Here is a 21,496-nt window from a genome sequence, read left to right as displayed (position 1 = left end):
ATTCTAAAAAAATGATAATTTTGTTCAACAATTGAAAGAATTGCTTTAAAGTTTTAAAGCAATTTGATGATTGGAACGCCATCGAATTTCTGTGTGATAAGGTAGATCAGTGTATTTACTTCTTATATCTTCTAGAAATTTACTAAATTGATGGTGATTAAGTCCATGTGCATGAATATAATTTAAAATTTTGGTAACATTTTCTAAAACATGCCCGATATTTAGAACTTTGAAGCACAATGTTTGTTGATGAATAATACAATGAAAGTATTAAAGAGAATTATTACCTTGTTCTGTGCATTTTTCTTTTACTTGTGTAATGACTCCTTTAGTAACATCATTCTTAGCGGGAGCACCATCAGTTGCAAGAGAAACTAGTTTTAGTAATGGTAAATTATATTTATTCAGAACATCCATCATCAAGTTCACATCACATCCGCGAATAAAAACAGCTAGCTGAGCTTTATCTTGTTCGTCTGTGCTTTCATCAATTCCAATGGAATAAGTTTCAAACGTTAGAATTATTGATTTTAGTCGATTACGTAAATTTTCAGCTAAATCATCAATTCTGCTGGCAATGGTATTTCTTGTTAAGCTTATGTTTTTGAATTCTTTTAATTATTCTGGGCACAATACTTCCACTGCCTGAATCTTAAATTTGCTAATAAATTCCCCTTCAATTAATGGTTTTGATTCAGTTACAATTAAATGCAATATTAAATAGCTCCTTTTTACAGCAGCTGTGTTATCTTCAATAGGTTTGGCAAATACGCTTTTTTGTTTTTGAAGTATCAACCTTAATTCTGACAGTTCTTTTTACTGTTCTAAGTTAAGAAAGCGTAAACACATGGATGTGCAGAAACTTGGTTGGGAGTGGCATGTGAAGTGGTGTGGACAATGCTAGTATGGTAGGGCAGATAGTGCGATGCATTCAAGGACTAAGTAGAAGTGGAAATTCAGCTACCTTCTTGCATTCATGTAGTTAGTTTATCCACCATACATAGTTAACAACATTTAAAATCAGTATTTTGCAATACTGGTTTTTTATAAACAGTTTTTATTTTTCATTAAGGAATTTTTACTTATAATTTTAGTTAAAGAATTCAATGGTGTCAAAAGTTAAATAAACATATTTGTTATCGATCTTGGCAGGCTGCAGAACAATTATACTGAGCCACGTGTTTGACATGCCTGTATTACAACACTGTCTCAACTTAGTAGGGAAATGTTTTTATATTTCATTTAAATAATGATGTAGTTTTATTGAATTTTAATTCTATTAGGTCTTTTGATGTTTACTTTGTAGTACAGTGAGTCTGAGATAATAAGTGCTATGACAACTACCCACAAACAGTTAACGGTTCATAATGCTTAGTATGGAATTTTGTTAGCATTAAAATTAAGATATTGTATTTGTTAGAATTATTCATTTAAAAAGAAAATCAAAGATCAGAAAATATGAAAATTAGAGCTGATTTTAAGTAGAATTTTTTAATATAATTCAGGATTGGCACTTTTGACATGATGTAAATTTATTTCTTTTCAAAAATTAAAATAGGGTAGGGGAATCGGACACCAGCCTGATGCAGTTGCTGGAGTGTAGCGTGTAATACAGGTTTCTTCATAATATCACTGTGAATAGTTTTAGAAACAGTATTGATTGGTGCAGAGTGGGTAAATAAATGTTCTAAGGGTCCAGCAGAATGATCTGATGAAATATTCCATATAAAATATTTAAATACTCCACTTAAAACATTCCATATTTTACTTCAAAATTATGTCGTTCAAATGTTTCCCATTTTTCCTAATACATTTATATAACTTGTTCATAAAATTTTCATTGCTTCTGGAACTGCTGTGATTTCTCATTGAATGGCTATCTTGAGTTCTGCAATTGAACATAGTCGACTGTATTAAACTTCTTTAAGATAGCTCCAAAGGAAAAAGTCACAAATGGTCAGCTCAGGTGCACGCACTGGTCAGGAAACGTTGTGTATCGTGAAATCAAACATTCTGGAAAGGTTTTTTGAAAAACATCCATGGAAATTCTCACTGTTTGGATGGTGGCACCATCTTGTTGGAACCAAATTCTGTCAGCAAGCTTGTTCAGTTTTGGCAGAAAAAAGTCATGCAACATCGTTACATACTGAGCCATTATTGTTACTCTGCGATTTGACTCCTCAAAAAAAAAAATATAGGCATATTATGCCGAATTTTGAAACTGCACACCACACTGTAACGCACTGACTGTGAAGTGATCGTTGGTGAATTTCTCGTGGCTTATTGGCAGCCCAGTAATGGTTATTCTGTTTATTGGCATCCAGAGAAGTGAAAATATGCCTCTTCACTTGAAAGAATAATGGTGGACATTTTTGAGGATGAACTTGCATGCTGCTTTATGAGACGCCCAGTCATTTTCACTGAGTTCCTGTACTAACATCAACTTATAGATGTGGAACTGTAGGTCATCTGGAGAATTGTTGTTACACTTCCATCAGAAAACCTAGTGCAGCAGCTTGTCTTGCATTACAGCTAATCTTACAGCATCAATGTTTTTGGGTGTTCTCACACTGTTTTCATCAGGTTGATTCCATTTTTAAAGCAGAAAATGTATTTTGAAAGTTTTTTACCCACAGTAATATTGTATTCGACTGGGAAGAGATGCATTTCGATTTAAATTAAATTGTCTGCAAAATAAATGCTGTGTAGCGGTTAGGGAATCGTTATTTTTAAAGTAGGTTTCAATCACAAATGCATGATGTTCATCTGATAACTCATGATAACTAAAATGGTATGACTATTGCTAGGCGGGACAGTGGTCCTGCCTTCTTACTGATAGTTATGCCAACAAAATCGTCAGATCATTTTGTCAGACCCTGTACTTCATTCACATTGCAAGTTTGTGGTAATTTTATGAATTGTGAACATTTCATCTTTATGAATACTGAAATTTAATTGTAGAACATGATTGAAAGATAGTTTAAAATGGTTTTTATGTTATTATCTCAACTAAAAAGTTGCAGATGTTTGATTCATGGTGCACGCCTCTTTTAAATTCGAAGTGGGTATTAACATTCTAAAATACTCTTTTGTCAAGGAATATAAAGATCTACACTGATTTCTTAAGTATTTTTAGTCTACTTTAATGTTTCCGGGAGTCTCACTGTCATATGACATCCTGTGATCGTCAAGAGACTGATAATGATAGAACAGAATTTTTCTTACAAAGGTATTGACAGCTATACTACAGTCACTTAGAATGCATTATGATTATCTCTAAAATTTAAAGTGATTATTGGTCAGTGGTAGAGTGGTGGAAAAATTATGAGAATTATACAGGGTTTAAATGTACCTGCTTATTATTGTCATCCACTTTTTTTGGTAATAATTTTGGTATCACTTTTGCCAATTTGATTTTTATTATATATATAAATTACTCGTATATTTTGGTCTTGAAATGCCAAAATTTGTTAATTAAATTGAAATCACATCTTCATAACTCAATCGATAAATTCCAAAATTATATTTTAATCATTCAACCCTTTTCAACCTTTTAATTCAACCCTTTTTAACTCTAATTAGTAAGAGTTCACAAATCGCCATAATTATTATTAACTTTTTTATAAATAGCTAGTTTCTAAAAATAACAAAAATAAAGGTCCTAGGCCTACATTTTGAATTAGAATATTTGTATATCTTTTGTATGCAAGATTACTTGTTAAGTAATTTAATATTGTCTGATATCAAACTGGCAAGTTGGAATAAATGAAGAAATTATTTACAAAAATGAAAGATATTCATAGATTTGGTAAAAAATATTTTTCTTTTCTAATTTAGATCTCTCTGAATACATTTAACTTGTGTATAGTTTATGAATTGAATATTCTAGATAATAGTAAAACACCGTTGTAACTGATAACAGAATTAAAAACCTAAGAAGTTCATTAATGGATAATTTTTATAGAAGTATATGTAAAGTAAATTTAGTCTAAATACACTTGACCCTGAACAATGTTATATATATATATTTATTCTAATAGTGCAGTATAGTGGATCTTAGAATAATTAAAATCTAGCCTAGTAAACAAAATTTATTCTAGTAAATAAATCAGTCAGTCATTACCTCCTTCTTGGTCATCAAACAATGTTGATGTAGAACAATTATGCATTTTTTCTTTTTCTATAATTGCTATCAAAATTGTTATGATCATTATTATTACCTTAAGTTGTTATTATAAATAATTGATATAGATATAGTTAATATAAAGATTTTGACTTTTTTCAATTTGATTTGTATTTTAATTGCACTTTTGAGTTATTCAAGAGAAATTGGAAGAAGTATTGAGTTATAAGCAAATACACAAAGCACATACGTTTTTGCACAAAACTAACTTTTGCTTTCTTAACATTTCTTCCTTTAACAACAATTTCCTAGTCATACAAAAGTCATTTTGTAAAAAAATTATCACTTCAGTCCTCATGAAAGATAAAGGTAATGAAAAATTGATCGCATATGATAATAATGTGTGGAAAAGATTGTCATTGAAGGGAGATGAAGCTCCACAAATAGCAGAATACCCAGGATTGATATAAAAAAAGGTGATGCTATTTGTGGGGTAGGATTGGAAAGGAATTTTTCACTATGTGCTGTTGCTGGGTGGTCAAATGATTGATTGTAACTTGTACTACCAACAACTGGAAATATTATGCAGTGATCAAAACAAACCAGAATTAATCGATAGGAAATGTGTCATCGTTCATCGTGATGATGCCAGACTCTGTTTGTCGATGGTGACCTATTGAAAGTTTAGTGAACTTGGCTAGGAAGTTTTGATGCATCCACTTTATAGCCGTGACCTTGCACCATCAGATTACCGTTTGCCTTACGATCTCTACAGAACTTTCTTAACACTAAAATGTTGGTTTCAAATGAGACTTGTGAAAATCACTTAAGTTTTTTTTTTACAGAAAACACAGAAGTTCTAGAGTGAAGAAATTATAAGTTTTGAGTTAAGTAGTCTAAAAAAATGGCAAAATGTGGTCGATTAGAATAGCACATATTTGTTTAAATAAACTGTATTTGAAGTATTAAAAAAAACTTATTTTTTTGTATTAAAATAGGATAAAACTTTTTCATCAATCCTATATAACTAGAAGAAGCTAATTGCATTTCAAAACTTCTTTCTTTCATTGATGTTGATAAAAAAGTGATGTACCGAATCAACACTTTCTATTACTGTGACCCGTACTACAGTTTCCCATTTATAACCTGAGTTATGGACAAAATTACAATCATCAAATATAATTTACTTACAAATTAGAAGCATAGGACAGAACATATTCAGGGTTTCTGTAATAGGTTATCCTGAAAGATTTTTGTAATAGAAATAAGTATAAACTATACACGATCTGATTAATAATTTAATTTTTAATGTTAAAATCTATTAATAGTTATTTTTTATTTAATATAATAATCAGGCTAGAACAAGTAAGTTATTCAGAATTGGTTTTCTAACAAAAAAATTATAAGTTTCATTTCAGCTAAGGTCATTTAAGTGAATTCATAATGAAATGTTTAATTACTTATTTGTTTGGTCATATTCTAATGTTAATCTTGTGTAGTGTCTATATTTACTTTACACTGATGTTAGATTAAAAAGTAGTCAATTGTTATAATATCCAGATTATTCTCTTATCTATGTATATAACTGTAAAATGAGATCGCTGATTTTCATTTAACGAATTAATATAAAAAAATTATTTTTAAATGATGTTATAGTTTCCTTTTAATCATTTAATCCTAAGTTCAATGGAGTAGAGTGAATATTAGCTTCCAAGGATTTTATTCAAATGAATTCTGACTTCTTACGCTGTTTTAAGTTAGTTTAATAATATATGATGCATGTGCTAAAATATTTTCTTATTTTGTGTAAGTCTTTTTAGCGTACAAGTACAGTTGAAATGAATTTACTACGTTTAACTGAAATACAGTTAATTCTAAGTAAAATTGTATTGTTTTATTAGTAATTAAATGTAATTCATTTTTAACAGGTCATCCCACTTGCATCGGTTTAACAGTCGTAATGGTTCCGCATATTCGTAGGTATGATTGGCAGTGCACAGATTGTAAAACTTGTATCCAGTGTAAAGATCCAGCCGATGAGGATAAAATGTTGTTCTGTGATCTGTGTGACAGAGGGTAATAACAATAATTAATCGCATTATTATTTATATTAAATTTTCAGTTGAAGTGGCATTAAATATTAAGGTATATTAATGTCGCTATATTAAAGTCGCATATATTTTTTTTTAATTTTCAGTTAGGCTGGTTGTAATAAATAATTCATGTCAGATTTATTTCTTTGTAGTATGTTTACTGCCAACAATTAGAGGATAACTAACAATAGAGGTCTGACTGATCGGGGATGGATGTTTCCTTATTATCTATCTCATTTTGTAAGGCTGAGTGTTTTGGTAGGAAATTTACTCTCATTTATTTAAGCCGGTCATCATAAATTATCAGTCTGTAATGTATTTGAACTGTCCTGGTAATGAAAGATATTCCAATTTTCATAGGAATTGCCTAAAGGGAACCTGAAACACTCCTTTGGTTGTAATTGTTTTTCTTGTTTCACAGTTACTCTGAGTTTAACTTATTATTCAAGCCTTTCCCTTGTCTTTCATCCCTTTCTCCTGATGGTGTTTGGGTTTTGTTTTAAGTATATTAAATCATCGATAAGGTTATACAGACTGTTTAAATTAGGAGTCTTGCAGTGTAGTTGGTATTTTTGGTTTGGTGAAGGCAGCTCAGCCTATTGTCTTATCAGAGGATTCATGTTTCCTATGGCTCTACAAAAAGCACCACCTTTACCTTAGGCGCTTATTAGGATAAGCTTCAAATTCAAACAAACATTCAAGTCGTCTCTAAATTTGTGTAAATTCAACTTTGTTGGATGCTAATGCTATTGCAACTTTGATCTAATGCTATTTAGATGTATACTGTGTTGTGAGGTATGAACAATAATGTACTTTTCTTCTCATTTAAAATAAATTAAAAATTTTTATTAGTCCATTTAATAAAAACATAATTTTTCTTATTCTTTAAATAACAGAAATTAAAAAACTCAATTATATTTTTTCAGTATCTGAAGTATGTTTCACAGTGCTATCCCAGTTCAGAAATCGATCAACAGTAAAAAATTTACTGTTTTATTTTTTTTTTAACAATTTTCATTATATCTCAGATTTTTTGTTAGGTTTGTAATGTAAATTATTAAAAAAAAATATTTTTACACTAGAATTTTGGGCCATTTAAAAAGAACATGTTTTAAAAGTAAATGAACCGGTTTTCAGCAGGTAGATATATGAATGTTTCTTTGAATTTTCTTATCTCATTTTTAAGACAATAAAAAGCAGTATGATGAGTATAACTGTTAAATTAGAAATTAGATTAACTTAGAAATAATTAAATTAACTCTGTGTCAAATAAATGGCAGGTAGAAGTAACTTTTGCAATGAACAAGAAGAAAGGGAAGAGAGAAGAGTATTTCAAAAAGCATTGCAATAGAATAATTGTAATCAGAATTAAATCAAAACTTAAGCTGACAGCAATTGTTAAGTCTATGTACCCTTCAAGTCCCAATAATGATGATGAGGTAAGGTAAACAAAGAAATTTGAGGTGAGATATACGAAGAAATTGACAAAGCAATTAATCACATAAAACAGGATGGAAATTTAGTAAATGAAAGAAGGCACTGACTTATTGAGTTTTGCATGAAGTTTAATTTAGTAATTGCCAACACCCCGTTTAAAAATCATAATAGAAGAATATTCACATGGAAAAAGCCAATCGAAACTGCAAGGTATCAGATATATCATGGTTAAGCAAAGATTTAGAAATCAATTCAAAGCATATCCTGGAGCTGACATCGATAGTGACCATAATTTAGTAATAATAAAATGTAGATTGGAGTTTAAAAACATAAAAAAAAAGTGCCACATGAATCGGTGGAATTTAGAGAAGCTTGAGAAAAAGAGGAGGTAAAGAAGATTTTTGAAGAAGACATTGCAAGAGGTCTGAGGAAAAAAGACAAGATAGAAAATTTTTTTTTGTCTTCAATCTTTTGACTGGTTTGATGCAGCTCTCCAAGATTCCGTATCTAGTGCTAGTCGTTTCATTTCGGTATATCCCCTACATCCTACATCCCTAACAATTTGTTTTACATATTCCAAACGTTGCCTCCAAGTTTATAAATGCCAAGTATGTTGGTTTGTTTTTCTTTAATCTTCCTTCTACTATTAATCTGAGGCCTAAAATTGCTTCCCTTGTCCCTATACTTTTCCTGAAACCAAATTGGTCTTCTCCTTACACTTCTTCCACTCTCCTCTCAATTCTTCTGTACAATTCTAGTTATTTTTGATGCATGGCTAGTTACAACTAATTCTTCTGTATTCTTCACATTTATCTGCTCCTGCTTTCTTTGGTATCATGACTTTTTTTTTTGAAGTCTGACGGAACTTCCCGTTTTTCATAAATATTACACACCAGTTTGTATAATCTATCAGTCACTTGCTCACCTGCACTGCACAGTACAGTCCTGCACTACAGGTATTCTGTCTATTCCAAGAGCCTTTCTGCCATTCAAATCTTTTAATGCTCTCTTAAATTCAGATCTCAGTATTGTTTCTCCCATTTCATCCTCTTCAACTACCTCTTCTTACTCTAGAACACCATTTTCTAATTCATTTCCTCCGTATAACTCTTCAATATATTCCACCCACCTATCAACTTTACCTTTCGTATTATAAATTGGTGTACCATCTTTGTTTAACACATTGGATTTTAATTTATGTACCCAACATTTTCCTTAACTTTCCTGTATGCTCCATCTATTTTACCAATGTTCATTTCTCTTTCCACTTCTGAACACTTTTCTTTAATCCACTCTTCTTTTGCTAGTTTGCACTTCTGTTTATAGTATTTCTTAATTGTCGATAGTTCCTTTTACATTCTTCATCACTAGCATTCTTATATTTTCTACGCTCATCCATCAGCTACAATATATCGTCTGAAACCCAAGGTTTTCTACCAGTTCTCTTTGTTCCGCCTAAGTTCGCTTCTGCTGATTTATTTCCATTTTAACATTCCCTCATTCTTCTTCTACATTTTCTACCTTATATTTTTTACTCAGACCTCTTGCGATGTCCTCAAAAATCTTCTTTACCTCCTCTTCCTCAAGCTTCTCTAAATTCTACCGATTCATCTAACACATTTTCTTCAGGTTTTTAAACCTCAGTCTACATTTTATTATCACCAAATTATGGTCGCTATCAATGTCTGCTCCAGGGTAAGTTTTGTAGTCGAGTTGATTTCTAAATCTTTGCTTAACCATGGTAAAATCTATCTGATATCTTGCACTATCGCCTGGCTTTTTCCAAGTGTATATTCTTCTATTATGATTTTTAAACTGGGTGTTGGCAATTACTAAATTATACTTGATGGAAAACTCTATAAGTCGGTCCCCTCTTTCATAGATAGAAAGTATAGAAGAATAATGGAAGAATGTTAAAAAAGGAAATTCATAAATCGGCAGAAGTGAACTTTGGCGAAACAAATAGAACTGGTAGAAAACCTTGAGAGGATATATCGCAGCTGATGGATAAATGTATAAAGTATAAGAATGCTAGTAATAAAGAAGGTAAAAGGACCTATCAAATATTAAGAATTACTTTAAACAGGAAGAGCAAATTAGCAAAAGAAAAGTGTTCAGAAGTGGAAAGAGAAATGAACATTGGTAAAATAGACGGAGCATACAGGAAAGTTAAGGAAAATTTTGGGGTACATAAATTAAAATCAAATAATGTGTTTAACAAAGATGGTAAACTGATGTATTATATGAAAAAAAGGTTGATAGGTGAATGGAATGTATTAAGAGTTATATGGAAGAAATGAATTAGAGACTGGTGTAATAGAGGAAGTTGAAGAGGATGAAAAGAGAGATATAATACTGAGATCGAAATTTATTACAGCATTAAAAAGCAGGGATTTGAATGTTAGAAAGGCTACTAAGATAGATGGGATACCTGCAGAATTTCTGTGCAGTGCAGGTGAGGAATCGGTAGATAGATTGTACAAACTGGTATGTAATATTTACAAAAAAGAGGAATTTCTGTCAGATTTCAAAAAAGAGTGTTATTGTCATGATACCAAAGAAACAGGAGCAGATAAATGTAAAGAATACAGAACAATTAGCTTAATTACTTAAGTATCAAAAATCTTAACTAGAATTCTGTACAGAAGAATTGAGAGGAGAGTGGAAGAAGTGTTAGGAGAAGACCAATCTGATTTGGGGAAAAGTAAAGGACATGGGAAGCAGTTTTAGCACTCAGATTAAGAGTAGAAGGAAGATTACAGAAAAACAAACCAACATACATGGCATTTATAGACTTAGAAAAGGAATTTGATAACATAACCTGGAATAAAATGTTCAGCATTTTAAAAAATTTAGGGTTCAAGTATAAAGGTAGAAGAACAATTGCTAACATTTACCGGAACCAAATGCCAACAGTAATAATTGAAGAACGTAAGAAAGAAGGAGTCTGACAAGGATGTTCCCTATCCCCGTTACTTTTTAATTGTTACATAGAACTAGTAATTAATGATGTTAAAGAAAAATTTAGATCCGGAGTAACAGTACAAGGTGAATAGATAAAGATGCTATGATTTGCTGATGATATAGTAATTCTAACTGAGTAAAAAGATTTAGAAGAAACAGTGAATGCCATGGCCGAAGTCCTACACAAAACTACAGCATGAAAATAAACAAGAACAATACCAACGTAATGAAATGTAGTACAAATAAAGTAGGATCAGTGAATATAAAAGTAGGACGAGAAAAGATTATGGAGGTAGGAGAATTTTGTTATTTGGGAAGTTGAATTACTAAAGATGGATGAAGTGATATAAAATTCTGAATAACACAGGCCTAACATGCTTTCAGTTAGAAATTTAATTTTCTTTTATCAAAAATAAATGTAAACATCATGATAGTATTTTTGAAAGTATATGTTTGGTGTGTAACTTTATATGGAAGTGAAAGTTGGACGATCAGAGTACCTGAGAAGAAAAGATTAGAAGCTTCTGAAATGCGGTGCTAGAGGAGAATGTTAAAAATCACATGATTAGATAAAGTGACAAATGAAGAGATGTTGGTGGTAAATTGAAGAAGAAAGAAGCGTTTAGAAAAATATAGCTAAAAGAAGAGACAGACTTATAGGCCACATCGTAAGGTATCCTGGAATATCTTAGCTTTGATACTGGATGGACAGGCCATCATGATCCATTCATGATGGTGAGGCCATTCGTTCAGGTCCATCCATGATGCTGCATGGATGGACATGCAGCAGGTAAGGTTTGGAATATGTAAAACAAATTGTTAGGGTTGCAGGATGTAGAGGGTATACAAAAATAAAATGATTGGCATTAGATAGGGTATCTTAGAGAGCTGCATCAAACTAATCAAATGACTGAAAACAAAAAAAGTAGCTGCTGTAGAATAGTAGAATAGTCAGCTGACACCTCTCAGTATGGGTAAGCTTTTTATTAATCTTCTTAGAAGATACATGAGTTTATCACACCTCCTTAGCAAAATTCCTCCTCCAAGGTAAAGAACAGTACACTACAGTTTCCTAGTATGTAATGGTATGCTGATGATTTTTTGGTAGTTTACTGCGGCCAGACATAAATAGTATGAGTTTAGATTAACAACTGTTCATGCTATGAAACTTGAAAAGGCCTACTTATATGAATATGTATATATATATATTTTTTACCTTTTTTAATGTGTTACTTTTCTTCTTTAATTTTAGTTCAGTTTTAAGTGTTTGCTGTATTATGTGCATATTTGTTGTAGTTACATAAATAATTTTTTCAATTCTTTTTAGGTAGAAATGAAAAAGTTTGAAGTATAAATCTTGAATAAGTTTTTAAAATATATTTAAACTTTGTTGAGTCATGTGTATAGGCAAAAGTCATCTTTGGTTTTTCTTTGTTCTGTATTTATTAATGATTTTGGTAGTATTTTGTTTTGTCACATTGAAATCATATAACTAATTTAATGTTTTATGTATATGTTATTTTGTTTATTACAATTAGGTATCATATATATTGTGTTGGACTAAGAAAAGTTCCAATCGGTAGATGGCACTGTCAGGTTTGTTCTGTTTGTAATTCGTGTGGAACGACTGATCCTGGTGGACCGGATTGGCAGCATGAGGTGAGAAAAAACGTTTTTAATTTCTTTTTTATTTTTATGATGGATGAAAATATATCTTAAGATTCTATTTCCACACTATACATTAAAAAAAAAAAAAAACACAAATATGATTTTACATAATAATATAAATTACGAAAGTGTGATTTTACATCGGTGTAAATTATTTATTCATAATAATGGTTTTTAATAGACTTATTTTACATCATGAGTTGACTCATGGTGATTGTGTTTATGTACCATGTATAATGTGTGCTTATTTTTTAATTTATTGATGTTGTTTTATTAAGGTTTTTGTATTTGGTAAGGTTCCCTTTTGTCATTAGTTTTTTAACTGGTTTCTAGTTTGATGTTATTTTCTGTTCGCTAATCTTATAATGTACAAGGGTGGTTCAGAAGGTTTGCAGCCTAAGAAAGAAAACACAAAATTTCTTAACCGATTTTTATTTTTATTTTTCAACAGTAACCTTTTAAAGTAATACACTTAGTCCATTGCTTTTCCAGCTTATTTTTTCCTTCTGTAAAATATGATTTTTCAAGCTCTGCAAAATAGGCATCTGCCTCTGCTATAACTTTGTTATTTGAGGCAAAACTTCTCCCACCAAGCCGTAATTTGGGAACAGGAAATAATCACTTGGAACTAAATCAGGTAAATACGGTCAATGTGAAGTGCAGTTCATGAATTTTAGCAGTAACAACAGAAGATGTGTGCACAGGTGCATTGTCATGATGAAAAAGCACTTTTTTCTTGCCCAGATGTGGATGTTTGGTTTTAATGGCCAGCTTCAATCGCTCCAGTGCTGTGTAATATTCTCCGGCGATTATTTTTCCTTTTTCCATATAGTCTATATGAGAACCACATCACGAAGATACCAAAAAAACAGTGGCTATGACTTTTCCTGCTGATTGAACACTTTTTGCCTTCTTTGGAGCACTTCCACCAGTTTCAACCCGCTGTTTGGACTGTTGCTTTATTTCAGGGCTGTAATAATCAATCCACGTTTCCTTAGCAGTAATGAAACGTTGCAAATATTCAGTTGAATTACGGTTGAACATGTCCAAACACTGTTGAGAAATGTTCATTCAAGTGCGTTTCTGGTCAGCTGTTAACAAACACGGCGGCATCCATTGCGCTGATAGGTTTCTCTAAATCAAATTCTTGTGTAAGATGTTGTGAATATGATCTACTGATATTTTTTCAATCTCTGCAAGCTTGTGTTGATCTTTTATTTATTTCAATCATCAATCTTTTAATACTGCATTGTGGATTTTTGTGATGTTTTCATCGGTCATGACGGTTGCAGAGCATTCTGAATGCTCATCATCAAAGATGGAGGTTTGACTGCATTTGAATTCAGCTGCCCACTTTTTCACCATTGAAAAGGATGGAGAAGATTCATTTAATGCAGAATGTAACTCCTTTTTTATATCTGACAGGTTTAACCCTTCACAACAAAATATTTTAGTACCGGTCGAATTTCAATTTTATCCATTTTGCACAAAACAACACTCATCTGCTACCTATTGGCCATAACAATTAAATAACTGAGAAGATATGTTGGAAAATATTTAGTATGCCATCTAATGGATATTACATTAACTACAAATCGCCATTTGGACCGACTAGCAGTATCTCTGTATCAGGTTGGAGAACGTTTCGAACCGCCCTCGTAATCATTAACTTAAGGTGTAGGAGTGCATCCTACATTCGCAGTTATCTGTTTAATGTGTTCCACTCTTTATCTTCTTCTACAGTTTTTATGATTACAAATCTTGTTTCCAAATTAACTAAGGGCTGGATATCTTTAATATTTTATAACCCATCAACCTAGTTTTTAGTTTTTTGATAATAATATTACGCCGTAACGTTCCATTTCATATTTTATTAGTCCACCTAATTATCAGTATTCTCCTATAATAATTTCAACAGCTATTCTTTTCCCTTTCATATTGTCCAAGTTTTGCCACCATAAAATGTTGCAATCCATATCCGTAGTAGTTACTTCACTTCAAAATTTGTCTTTCAGTTTTGGTGTTGTGTCTTCTATATTCAAGTCGAAAAGTAGTGGAAATTAACCTCTCTCTTTTCCTCTTCCTTCCTTCCTTTCTTTCTGAAATGAAATTTCACGTATAAAGTTTAGTTTATTTATTATCAAAATATGTATTAAATTGGCTTCCATGTACATACAAGGAGGGTGTGTGTATAACTGAGGAGGTTATGAATCTTAGTAAGTTTTTTTATAGTAATCTTAATAATTTTCTAGCGCACAGTAGATTCTGATTTATTTTTGTGTTATTTATTTTAAATTTTTTAATAATGTTCTTTAAAATCTGTAGTAAATTTTTAACTTTGTTTGCAAGCAATTTGCAGATTTCTCATTATAACAGGTTAAATTTGTTAAATAGTTTGTTTATTTTTATGCTAATGTAGAAGTCAAAGTTCATTATGATTTTGCTTCTACACAAATTATATATTGATGTTTGAAGCGTCTTACTTGTAGTGACAATGTGTGAAAAGGCAATTATGACTGGTTACTGTTCTTAATTGCGCTGCCGTTTCCTTTTTTGGCTAATTTTTTGCTGTATTCTATGTTCCTGTTGTTAACCAGAGTCAGTTTTCTATTTTCGAGTTGTAACTGAGGAAAATTTGATTTATTTTGAAAATTTTATCGCTTTCAAGTTTTAAGTGACTAATGTAAAAATGTTTTTTAAGCAATTACTGTGGTGTCTTAATGAAAAGATCATCTTTTCATGATCTGCTCGATTAAAGCAAAAGATTTTACACAGTTTTTATATATACTCTCAATAAAGTTAATTTATGGGGGTTCACTCAATTTTTGAGTCTGCCATCTTGAAATACAACACCATTTTTGTTTTCTTCTTTGGTTTTTCAATTTTTTTCGAAAATCACTGAATATCACTCCAATGGTAGGGTTTACAACACAAATGGTAAGAATATGTTTTACTTAAAATAGAATTTGTTGGGATTTCAGCCCAAAACTGTTTTTTTAATATCTTTAGAGACGCAAACTTAAAGTTATAACTATTTAAAAAATGTCAGTTTTTTCTACAAAAATTGTTTAATATCACCCTAACAGTAGGAATTATGGCAAAAATTAAAGTAATACTTGTTTTAGAATTGAATTTAGTACAATTTGAGCCCAAAACTGCTTTTTTAGCTTAAATATTTTTCGAAATACAAGCTTTTTAAATTATGATTATTGTAATTACTATATGAACCTGTAATGTTTTATGGTTTTTGCTGAATACACCCAATGCAATTAGCGTTTAAACAAAAGTATCTTCATCGATCATTAATGGTAAGAAGAAAATAGATAGACATATGCGTAATTCAAGGGGAAGCAAGGGGGCAGTTGCTGCAAGTATTTTTAAAAAATGTCAACTTCTGAAGAGAAAATTTTAAAAACTTACAAAAGGTTAAAATAAACACTGTCAAACTACATATTCATTATTGTCTTTTTTTTTACAACAAAAAATACAGTAATGAAGCAATAATTTTTCCAACCAAGGCCGGACCAGTGAAAGCAATGTGTTTCGGAGCAGCCAATATCCGGAGAAACAGATATGAGATGTATATTGAAAGTAATAGACAAAGGCCCACGCATCAAACAGTTGAATCGTGGAGAAAGTCATACTGGTTTATGATAACAAATGACGTCATGGGCCTATGCCCCCTGGCCATCTCATTCCTACATCCTCCAATTACTTGTCAGTGCGTTCCTTAATTACAAGAAATAGGGGAGGCAGAGGGAACTGAATTTTCTTTCTTTTTCTGTTATATTGAAGATTAATACCTTTACTTTTTCTCTCATCTTGTATTTATGGAATACATTTTTGTGTAAGTTACTCAGAGTTCAAATTCCAAATCGAGTGGTTGCTAACTAAAGCCTTATACTCTGACTATAATTTACAATTATACGTCCAGTTGTAACCGATATAACTTGTTTTGAAACAAAATATAGCAGTGTTTGATTCTCTCAGTTATTATGAAATGAGATACTGACTAAAATCGTGGATTGGAATCAGGTTTTATTTGCCATGGTAGAGATTTGAGATCTCTAGTTAACATACCCCCTGACAAAACATGGAAAAGCTATGATGAGTTTTTATGACGTCTAACGGAATTTAAACAACTTGATTGGATAACTTGTCATTTAAACAACTTGTCGGACATAAATTTGGAGCCGCCCCTCAAAGCTCTGCATGGCTTTCTCTAACATTTCATTCCACACAGGTTCAATTTCTTGACAAATCTAAGTTTTGAGATCTTCAATTGTGTGTTGCTTGTTCACGTACATTCATCATTTCAGGTAGCCTCACCAAAAGAGGTCACAAATTGATAGTTTGGAAGAGTGTGAGGGGCCAAGAAACATCACCAAATCGTGAAATGACATGTACAGGAAACATTTGCTTCAATCAAGCTCTCACCATGTGAGCTGTAGCACCATCCTGTTGGAACCACATTTCTTTCATGTTCATCAGATTTCTTTCCAGTTCTGGATGCAGGAAGTTGTTTAACATGTCAGTGCAGCGCACTGATGTCACTGTAACTGCGGTTCCCCCCTCTTCAAAAAAATAAGGACCAACAAACAATCCCTATCTTGTAGACACTACACCACACTGTTACTTTTGAGCTGTGGGGAGGTTTTTGGTGTAGTTCAGTAGATACTCCGACACCCAAACCCGACAGTACGGACTTCGTCACTCATCATTATTAGGGTGTTTGCATCTTCCGTAAGAATGGTGTTCATTATGCCACAAAATTCTTTACGTTGCGCAAAATCCCTTTCAGTTAGTTGCTGGATGATCATTATTTTGTACAGGTGAAATTTGAGATCGCTATTTAAAATGCGATGAAGCAAATAACGTGACATACCCAGAACTACAGCCTGTTGTCTAGCGGATCGTTTCAAACCAGTAAACACTGCCCTTCTCACTCTGTCTACGTTTTCTGGGTTGGATTGAATCACCTGGAAGGCCAGGTGATTTTTTCTTCATAACACGTGCAGTACTTCTAAATGCCTCAACCCTTCGCAGTATGGTGTTTCGATCTGGAACTGCTCCTCAACATTCAACATTAAAATTTTTATGGAAAAGATGTTGAACTGTGATCGCAGAATCATTGTTTCTAAAAAACTGTTCGACAGCAAACACATGATGTTCCTCACTCCAGTGCTCCATAGCAACTGAAACTGTGAATTCTGAGCTGTCCGCCAGAGGTCACCAAAGATCAATATTCCCACTCGCCGCTAAATACTATCGGTTTAAAAAACATGCGTTTCCTCTGTTCCACCTTGTAAAAGTGCCATCCCAACCCCGTAGGGGAAAGACTCCCATCTTGTGACGTTACCCGTCGTCACACCACCCCACCACCCCGTCTGTTCAAGCCCTGAGAGCTTTTACTGGAGGTCGTCTTTAGACCATGTAACTGATTACATCTCGGCCGGGATGCCACCAATGTAAATGCCTCAGCAGACATTTGCATTGGTAAAATACAAATCAAATTTCATCTTTACATAGTCCTCAAACGGACATCTTTACATCCAACCTAACATGATTCCCTCAAACTAACTGACTGAAACTGCAGAAGCATGAACCCTGTGTCCAGTCCAGATTTGAGAGCACCATTCGTAACTGTGAATGCCTCAGAAAGCGAATGAGTTTAAAGTTAAATCAGTACCACACTCATACCGATCAAAATGATGTCTTATGCAACGTAAAGATTCAGACCTTCACCCAAAAGTGCCAGTACTTTATTGGAGAACCATGTCAAATGGCATAAACAGTGCCGATTTATGTTTTCTTAGTCAAGACTTGATCGGTTGAAAAAGTGGCTAAATAAAAAGTGTGATCTTGAATCCAGTGATGCGGTCACAAATTCACTTATCAGTCAGTGCTAATGAAATAATATCAATTTCACCACCACCAAAACAATAATGTCAATGCTAACAAAACATACATATTCTTCTGCATGTAATTGGAAAGCGTACTTAATAATTGCTCAACTGGAACTCCTGACAGGACTCTGAGAAGCGTGGTCTGTGAATTACAAGATACAGAACTCTTAGCACCTATCTTGAAAACTGAACTAACTATGTCCAGAAAGAAACTGCAATATGTCGATTGGAGAAAACCCACCTAACTCCCTTCATACTTCTCACATCAGGAAAAATACCATGTGTGTAATGGCCATAGGATGATTCAGTACACCTGATACCATAAATGATACCTGTTGCTGTAAATGGAACTTTGTCTTCTATTACTTTTATGTATCCAGAAGTAAGTTGCCTGCCTACCTTCTTAGCATCATAATGTAGTTTGTGCTCTGCTGCAAGGATACCAATGATCTTAATACCACAAATAACTAGGACCACCTCTCAAGAGACGGTGCTATAGACACCAGTTACAGATAGCAATAGATGCTGGGTGCTCAACAAATATTTCTACAACATTTGTACCTCATTCGATGAGCCAAGACAGGTGCAATATACAGCATTATAGCTTCACATATACCCTTATATTCTGGTTCTGAAATTAAGCCCCCAAATCGGGGTGAACTGCTCTCTGAACAGTGAAGAAAGCAGAACAAGTCTGTTTGGTAGCATATTTAAAGTACTTCTTGATCAAAGGTTCTCATCAAGGATAACACCAATATATTTATACTGCAGGAATACCTAATTCGATGACCTGCCATTGATATATGAGGTCATCATATAATAGCTAGTCTGACCTTGAGCAGCATCATCGTTGTTTTCTCTGGGCTAAACACTATCTTATGTTGCAAACTGCACAAATGGAGTATCTTGCAAGTCTGGGCTGCTCTGAATTCAATATCATTCCTCAAATCTCCTTTAACCAGTAAAAGCCCATCATCTGCATATGCGATGATGCCGCATCCAGTGAGTAACCTCAACCACATCAAAGAATCAAATTCAACAACCCAGAGCAGGGATCCTAAAACACTACCATGCAAACAAGCTTTAGATATCCATTTCCTACTTCTGAGATGCCATCTCAAAGAACAAAATCTTGATTGCTGAAATAACTATGTAACATATTCATCTCATTCTGCATACAATCGCACTTCTGCAGCTGAAAAAGAGCAGAATGCCACTAAAAACTATAAAAAAACCCCCTTATGTATCCAAAAATATATGTTAAGACATACTCAGACTCGCTAGAAGAAACAATGTTCATAAACTTAAGAATAGCATCTTCTATGTCCTTGTGTGGTAGAAAACCATACTGATTATCTGTCAACAACTTTATAGAATTCAGTCTCTCTAATATGAAGATGCAGTACCTTCTCAAAAACCTTTCCAATTGCTGGTAGGAGTATTAAAGGCCTACAAGTGGAGCTTACAGTGAAGTGCAATCAGCACCAACAACCTTAAAATATTTTGTTTGAATGATGCTGTATAGCTCAAACATGATGGAAGAGAGTGTTAAAAATACCAAAGTGTGTCTTGCATTCATATGCATTATGTACGATGGTATCACAGAACTTGTAAGTGTCTACAAGTTCGGAGAGGATCTCTTTGCAGAAGAACAATAAGAGAAGATGATGCATAGTCTACCACCCACACAGAATGGCCTCATCAACACACAAATCAGTGTATTTTTCAATCTATCTAGCTAAGCTCAGTATCTGGCTAAAGAGTTGGAAATTGTTTCAAGATGCACCTACTCCAGCAAAATTTGGAGGAAAACTAAATAGAGAAACTTGGCAATCAATTTGGATGTCCATTCCAGAACCAAGTAAAAACTGCAGGGAATTAATCAAGTGCAATTGAAAGGCTGAACTCCTCTGCTTTAAAGATTGTTGTTCTAAAAAGATTGCACTTGCCTGCACTTCACTTTGTCACTGCAAAGGTCACTGTGAACAATGAAGTTGTCTGTGAACTATAAACAGTTATCAGTTATTATACAAACAAGAGTTTTGTTCTCATTATTTTCTATGTATCAGTATATTTCAAAACTTTATTTTACGCTCAAATAGATTATCTTTAATGAAGTTACTTTTGTTTAAATGTTAACTGCATTTTATTTAATTATTAACTGGGTATATTCAACAAAAACTGTCTAAATATTACAGATTCAAATAGTAACTAGTAGACATAATTTAAAAAGCTTGTACTTTGTAAAATATTAAAGCTAGAAAAACTGTTTTGGGCTCAAATTGTGGCAAATCTAATTTTAAATAAAAATTATTACTTCACTTTTTGGTGTAATTCCTACAATATGATCTTTAACGATTATATTCAATTATATTTATCGGGTGATATGTAACGATTTTTGTATAAAGGTCTGAAAATGTTTGAAAAGTCAAAATTTTAAAAAGCTTGTACACAAAATATTAAAGCTGCAAGTTGGTATTGGGCTGAAATACCATTGGAGTGATATTCAGCAATATTTTTAAAAAAATAAACATGTTACACTTGGCCCAATCACAATATTAAACCATTCACTGAAATATTGCCTCATTACCCAATCCTTGCTATTTGATCTCCACATCACAGACAGCTGACACTTCTGGACAACATTATGTTTTTTAAATGCCCCCAGGTTTTCAGAGTGGTAGATCAATAAAGACTCCATTTTGCAATCCCCACTAGCATTGCCACAGAATAAGAGAGTTAGCCTATACTTCATTGGCTTTTGCCCTGGCAATGACTTCTCTTCTTGTGTGATATTGGTCCTGTTTGGCATTTTCTTCTAAAACAGTCTAGTTTCATCATAATTGAAAACTTTTTGGGGAATAAAACACTCACTTTCCACAACTCCCCAAACTGTTTTAATAAATTCATTAGCGGCAACTTTATTGTCACTAGCTCCTTCTCTATGCTGCACAACACTGTGAATACTGGTCCTTTTGAAATTCACAAACCAACCATGGCTGGCTTTAAATACCTCGCTTTCCTGGCTAGTTCCTGCTTGATTTTTCATGAGATGGAATGTATCATTTTAGCTTTCTCGCAAGTAATTGCTTCTGATACGCTATTGCCACACTGTTTTTCAGTTATCCAAAGCAAAAGCAATTTCTCAACTTGCTGTAATGTTTCCGATCTTTGTTTAGAAATTGATTTAACTTCCTTGGCAATGTTAGCATATTTAATAATGTTTTTATTTTTCACAATTGTCCGTATCATCGTTCTCAGTATACATGATATGCAGCAGTTAAGTTGTGGATACGCCACCTCCA

General features: G+C 32.7%; 1 protein-coding gene across 7 annotated transcripts in view; it reads left to right on the top strand.

Annotated features, from left to right (window-relative positions):
- Positions 1 to 21,496, top strand: part of e(y)3 (PHD finger protein enhancer of yellow 3) — a 117,874-nt gene that overhangs the window by 82,626 nt on the left and 13,752 nt on the right. For all 7 annotated transcript variants that reach the window (XM_075377242.1, XM_075377241.1, XM_075377238.1 and 4 more), the window contains 2 exons: positions 6,052 to 6,199; positions 12,156 to 12,276. In XM_075377242.1, coding sequence (XP_075233357.1) covers positions 6,052 to 6,199; positions 12,156 to 12,276 — 269 coding nt within the window. The remainder of the gene's footprint in view (positions 1 to 6,051; positions 6,200 to 12,155; positions 12,277 to 21,496) is intronic.

The sequence above is a fragment of the Lycorma delicatula genome, chromosome 10 (assembly GCF_047948215.1).
Source record: "Lycorma delicatula isolate Av1 chromosome 10, ASM4794821v1, whole genome shotgun sequence".
NCBI classification, from domain to species: domain Eukaryota; kingdom Metazoa; phylum Arthropoda; class Insecta; order Hemiptera; family Fulgoridae; genus Lycorma; species Lycorma delicatula.
Note: the sequence above shows the minus strand (reverse complement) of the source record. Positions and strands in the feature narration are given on the sequence as shown.